Raw genomic sequence first — 6,157 nt, forward strand, 5'->3', positions numbered from 1 at the left:
ATAATGTTTTGGCTGATCAGTGTATACACATATATAAATGCCATGCTTTTTGGCTAAGGTAACTGCGGCCTGCTGTGAGGTCTCACCGACAATGGCCAACCCATGACCGCCCCTTCTCCCCCTCAAATAAGCGTGTGTTCAGAGACTCAACTCATGTCTGTACAGGAGACCAGAGAGACAGGCATTTTCTCTGATTCTCTGAAGCCTTGGTCACACTACAAGACACTACAAAAGTTGTGAGATCTCTGGAGTCTTGAAGTCGTTGTGGATTTCACATTACGTGACTGATCAGCAACAGGAGGTCACACACTACAAGATCTTTTACAACCAGTCCGACTGGTTTTGAAACTATAGTTCTTCAGAAGCTAGTAATAACACCATTAATATCAATCACATCATGTAAAAACGGGCACAAAGGCAACCATTGATAGCATACCGCTGTTAGAAACTGTACAATTAGCTGATAATCATCCTGATCAGCTAGGCTTAGCAATCAATACACACATTATTAATCCATTAATAAGACTAATAACTGCAGTCAATGTCAGACAACTTTATCATACTTACTACAGTTACCTTGTGTTTGGACAGTCATGAGAAAACATGTTACATGTTTGTCGACCGGCTTCTTCTTAATTCAGCATCAATATAACTCACTCAGCCACAGACACAGTAATAGAATGCTGCACTGAACATACTGTGTATTTTAGAGCACTACCAAATTGTCATTAATAATTAATAACATATGCACAGACAAGCCCAACAAGCTACTGTTGTCAACAGAATAACATACAATGAATTCAAATAACAGAATCTTTTCATTTAATTACCAACTAGTCTATATTATTTGTAGTTGCTCAATAGTTTCTCAATGTTCTAGGTAAATAACTTATGTAGGCTATAATTCTTGCTTTTAGTTATTAAAAAATGTCTTTGTTTTTTGTAAAATATGTAAGTGTATTATTGATGATTGATTAACAGACTGTTGACTTGTTTTTATTCTTAAAGTCTACATATTATTTGATTCCTGCTTTGTTCTCCGTAACGTCGGTCCCTATCTTCACTCAATCTTGAGGTACCTCGACCATTACAACTCTCTCTGCTTGTAAATACACACCTTCAAGTGGGTAGCCTTGTTGTAATGGAGATGCAAATACCTGTTTCACTGGGCTAGTGTGCCAAGTGCCAAATGTGTATGGAAAAGAGCTGAAGTGATCCCCTCTCCACTAGTGGAGCAGAGTTTCTCCCTCTCTCATTCCAAGGTAATGATACACAATGATTGTATTTTCAGGTGTCTGTACACAAATGAAAACAAAACAATATTCATAATGAATATAATGAATATTATATTCCATCTCTGCCATATTGTGCAAACAGAGCCACTAAATCTAACACAGTGAACAGGTGGCACAGAGATGTCCCAGCTTTTGAGTCCTAATGTGTGAATGTTTCAGGCAAATTTCATTTTTTCTCTAGAGGGCAATTAGTTTAACACTTTAGGTCACCCATCTGGTGAATTATGATCTGTACAAGGTGAATTTATTTATTATTATAAAATGGATAGCTCGAATTAAGGGATCTTATTTGTTCCTTACAGTAGTAAAATAACTTTATATAACAGCTATGACATCTAATTACTTGTTACAACTTGGTATAACTCCACTTGAGGAAAAAATGTAGGTCTAACTAACTGGTGCAAAATGAAAACATTTAAGGTCAACTTTGACCTCCATAACTATGGATGAGTGGATTGAGAAGTGTATATCTCCAGAGGAAAAACACCAACACACAAAGTCACCTGCTGAACCAAACATATGACATGCAAATATATGTAAAGAGGAGGTCCACAACCTGGACAAAAAAAAAACATTAAGCAAACAAAATAGGCTGGTAAGAACAAAACTGGTGTAAGAATAAAGGTGTAGTTGTAGACCGTAAGACAAGCAAAAGGAGCGGGTGAATTAAATTTTGTGAGATTTCTATGTCACTGTCAGAAACTATAGCTCAATGGCTTGAGAAGATATGCTGGTTTCCATGCTGGACTTAACCATTACAGCAGTTACAACGGCAACAATATATTCACCAGCGTTGTGAAATCCCTTAGAAAAAAAGGACTCGACATGACGGTTCATTGTGTTTCAATATCAGAGGATGATTTCAAAGCGATTAAGAAGGTGCTGGATCCTAACACTCTCGAGGGGCTAGTAAACAGAGTGTGGTTTGACATTCAGCTACACTTCAGACGCAGGGGAAAAAAGGACAATCGGCAGCTCAAACCCACATCCTTCACCATCAACACAGATGGACTTAGTTTGCAACACTGGCCTTCAATGAACATACAAAGAATCACAATGACCCACAGGTTGTGTGGGGCCGAACCACACCATATCACAGCATCTCGTGAGCTATTGCTTCTTTTTACAACACAGGGTTGTATATATTTGTTGTATATACATCCAACAAGAATCTGTGATACTTTATACCAGCATTCATTTCTGAAATGTAGATTCGGATCCAAAGAGTGATTGGTTGCAATATATTATTATTATAATTATTCAATTTTGATGAGTTCAAAATGGGCCTAGTGCACTGTCAGCTGCTGTATATTTATATCTGCCACTATGAGTCTGAATAACAGCACTATCTGGAAAAATGTCCACACACACACGCAAACATAACATTGAATGGAATATGTTTGAGACCGTGGTCTTTTTGTCTCACTCACACACAGTCACACAGTGCAGGGATCAGTTCCAGAGCATGCCTCAGAGCAGCAGTTTGAAGCATACACACAGAGGATTTGCGGCATCTCCTTCTGCCTGGAACAAAGAATTAATAGCAGCCTTCTGCTTCACAGTGCAACCTCCAACACTTTCTCCTCTATTAGAGAGAAGACTGCTTGGACTTAAATTGTCCTCTAGCACACACACATTTGTACATTACACTTACACAGTATCGGACATTAAACATCACACACATTACACCCCCAGTTATTCAATCAACTGATTGATTAGCAAAAATACAGTAAATAATGATTTACAGGTAAAAAATGTGTTTATTTAAAATGTATTATTTGATCAGTAGAAATCAGTCAGGGTTGCAAGTCCCCAATATTTATTAATAAAAATATTTTTTCAATGAAAAAGTGTTATTACTTACTACTTGTAGGTCTCTGAGCGAACATACTCAAAAACATGAGAGACACCCAGCTGAAACTGGTCTGCAATGGGAGTAACCCAGGGATTATTCTCTGCTTTGAACACCTGTTTTGGACCAGTCAGATCCAGATTACCTGGAGACAGAGAAACACACAAACATACAATAGAACTGATCACATTCATCACGTGTGTAATACTGCAGCTGCCCTGATCAGACAAGTTCTCATATTACAGATAAACAGCACACTAAAATATGTTTATAAGATTTGAGGAGAGAATTAAACTATGCAGTAACAGAATCTTGATTCATATTTGATATGAGTTTTGTGCATCATGCTGGACAGACTCAATGACTTCAATCACAAGGTCGCATAAAGCATACCCTGCTTTATCTTCTATTTTACTTCAAATGGGAAAATGATTTGAAAATGATTTCTGATAAATCTATAATAATAATAAAAATAATAATACATTTTATTTATAAGTGCTTTTCTAGACACTCAAAGAATGTCTCTGTTCTAAATCCTTACTTCTAAGAAGATACCAGGCCCATTGTCCCTCCTCATATTGCTGTCTGGGAGTTACAGACTAAACGTGATGTGCTTGGTCCAAAGGTTAATGGTTCACAATGGATTAAAAAAAACTATTATCTGTGATAAGGCTTATAGTTGTAAGTAAGTATATCTTATTATTATAATATTAAATAAATTATATTTTGTATGATATTCCATGGCTGCCCACCTAGAGCCAGGGTCTGCTTGAGGTTTCTGCCTGTTAAAAGGAAATCTTTCCTTGCCACTGTCACCAAGTATTTACTAATGGTGGGAATTGTTAGGTCTCTATAAATAATTTCATATGGTTTCATTATTTCATTTCATTATGGTTTAGACCTTTTCTATTTGAAAAGTGTCCTGAGATAACTTCTGTTATGTTCTATTCTGTTATTTGGTGCTATGCAAATAAAACTGAATTGATTGAAAAAGGGTGGAGTATGCTACCCTTGCATGTGCACATACTGAAAATATGTGTCAAATAAATCTTTGAACCTCTGAAATTTGAACCTACATAGTTGATTATTTTCATCTAGCACAGAGTGTGGCCCTAGGTTTTAATAGATATTAGGTAGGTGTTTTGGATTTTGACTGGACTCCTTCAAGATTCATGTGAGTTTGTGTGATTAGCTTATACAGTAAGTGTATGTGTGGTCAGTACCAAGTTCAGGGGGCAAGACAGTCAGTCTGTTTCCCTGGATGTGAAGCTCTTTGAGGTGAGCCAACTCCCCTATCTCCTTAGGCAGCGAAATCAGATCATTATCCCTCAGACTCAACTGGACAGGAGGAAAAAAAGAAGAAGAAAAACAGGACACACTATTTTAACACACAAGCTCTGACATTATATACAGTTAGGTCCATATATATTTGGACACTGACACAAGTTCTGTTATTTTAGCTGTTTACTAAAACATTCAAGATAAGATAGTTATATAATCAATATGGCTTAAAGTGCAGACTCTTCAGCTTTAATTTGAGGGTATTCACAATCCAGATTGGAGGAAGGTTAGGAATTACAGCTCTTTAATATGTAGCCGCCTCAAGGGACCAAAGGGTAATTGGACCCATACTCCAAAGCTATTTCATTGGCTGCATGGCTAGTCCGTCATTAACACATCATCACTTAAGCAGGTAAAAGGTCTGGAGTTGATTCCAGGTGTGGAATTTGCATTTGAAGCTGTTGCTGTGAACCCACAATATGTGGTCAAAGGAGCTCTCAAGTGGAAGGTGAAACCAACCATCCTTAGGCTGCAAAATGGGATAGATAGATAGATAGATAGATGTAGATAGATAGAAGATAGATAGATAGATAGATAGTAGATAGATAGGATAGATAGGATAGCTTTATTAATCCCACAATGGGAAATTCCCTTGTCACAGCAACATTGTGAGTGAAATAAATAGGCTACAGATATAAAAAAAAACAGGAAACATTTGCATGCAGCAGGTCCAAGTCTTATTGGTCCTCTGGTGGGTGCATGTGACAAAACTTGGTGGAAGGTTTGGGAGTGTAGACGAGGGAGAGAAATGTGATTGAAGTCCCCTGTGATGATGATGAAAGGCCTCCGGGTGTTTCGTTTGTAGTCCTGCAGTCACAAGTGTGGATGACGTCACACGCTGCTTCTGCTTCCCAGATGGAGGGAATATAAACAGTGGATGGCGATAACACTGGAAAGGTTCCCATGGCAGATAACATGTCCGGGCTGCAGACCTCTTTCACACAGACGTGCCCGGGTTACACCACCAGTTGTTTTAAGAGCACGGCAGTCACCTCCTTTCTTCTTGCCGGGCGCGGTGCTGTCTCTGTCGGCTCGAACCATCTGGAAGCCGGAAATGGTGACGTTGGAGTCCGGTATATGCTCGTGTAGCCACGTTTGTTTCCAGTGATGAACTGCCAGGATGAAGAGTTTAAAACCTCCTCTTCTTCATCCTCCCGTTTAACCCCCGCTCTGCAGCCTCGCCGTTTCCTCTTCAGCTCCTCCGGTATGGAGGCTCTCTCTCCAGTCAGGATGCAAACAAAAAATAAAAAAGTGCTCAAAAAATGCCCAAAAAGTAGGGGTGGCCAAATCAAACAGTTTGGTACATCCTGGAGAAAAAAAGAGCGCACTGGTGAGCTCAGGAACTCAAAAAGGCCTGGACGTCCACGTAAAACAACAGTGGGTGGATGATCGCAAGGATCCTCTTCTATGGGTGAAGAAAACACCCTTCACATCATCCACCCAACAACACTCTCAGGAAGTAGGTGTATCAGTATCTAAGTCTACCATAAAGAGAAGACTTCATGAGAGCAAATACAGAGGTTCACCACAAGGGTGCAAACCTCTAATCAGCCTTCAAAAATAGAAAGGCCAGATTAAGACTTTGCCCAAAAACATCTAAAGGAGCCAGCCCAGTTCTGGAACAGTCGTTCTTTGGACAGATGAACTAAGAATCAACCGGTACCAGAAT

The 6,157-nt window shown here is 38.9% G+C and overlaps 1 protein-coding gene across 1 annotated transcript in view; it reads right to left on the reverse strand.

Moving 5' to 3' along the window:
- rsu1 (Ras suppressor protein 1) overlaps positions 1-6,157 on the reverse strand; it is a 30,600-nt gene that overhangs the window by 9,594 nt on the left and 14,849 nt on the right. Inside the window, exons 7-8 of the mRNA XM_035674252.1 lie at positions 4,371-4,485; positions 3,160-3,292 (exon numbers count right to left, since the gene is read on the reverse strand). Of these exons, the coding sequence (XP_035530145.1) occupies positions 3,160-3,292; positions 4,371-4,485 (248 nt within the window). The remainder of the gene's footprint in view (positions 1-3,159; positions 3,293-4,370; positions 4,486-6,157) is intronic.

Source organism: Morone saxatilis, unplaced genomic scaffold (assembly GCF_004916995.1).
Source record: "Morone saxatilis isolate NCDOM2014 unplaced genomic scaffold, NCSU_SB_2.0 Contig0, whole genome shotgun sequence".
Lineage (NCBI taxonomy): Eukaryota > Metazoa > Chordata > Actinopteri > Moronidae > Morone > Morone saxatilis.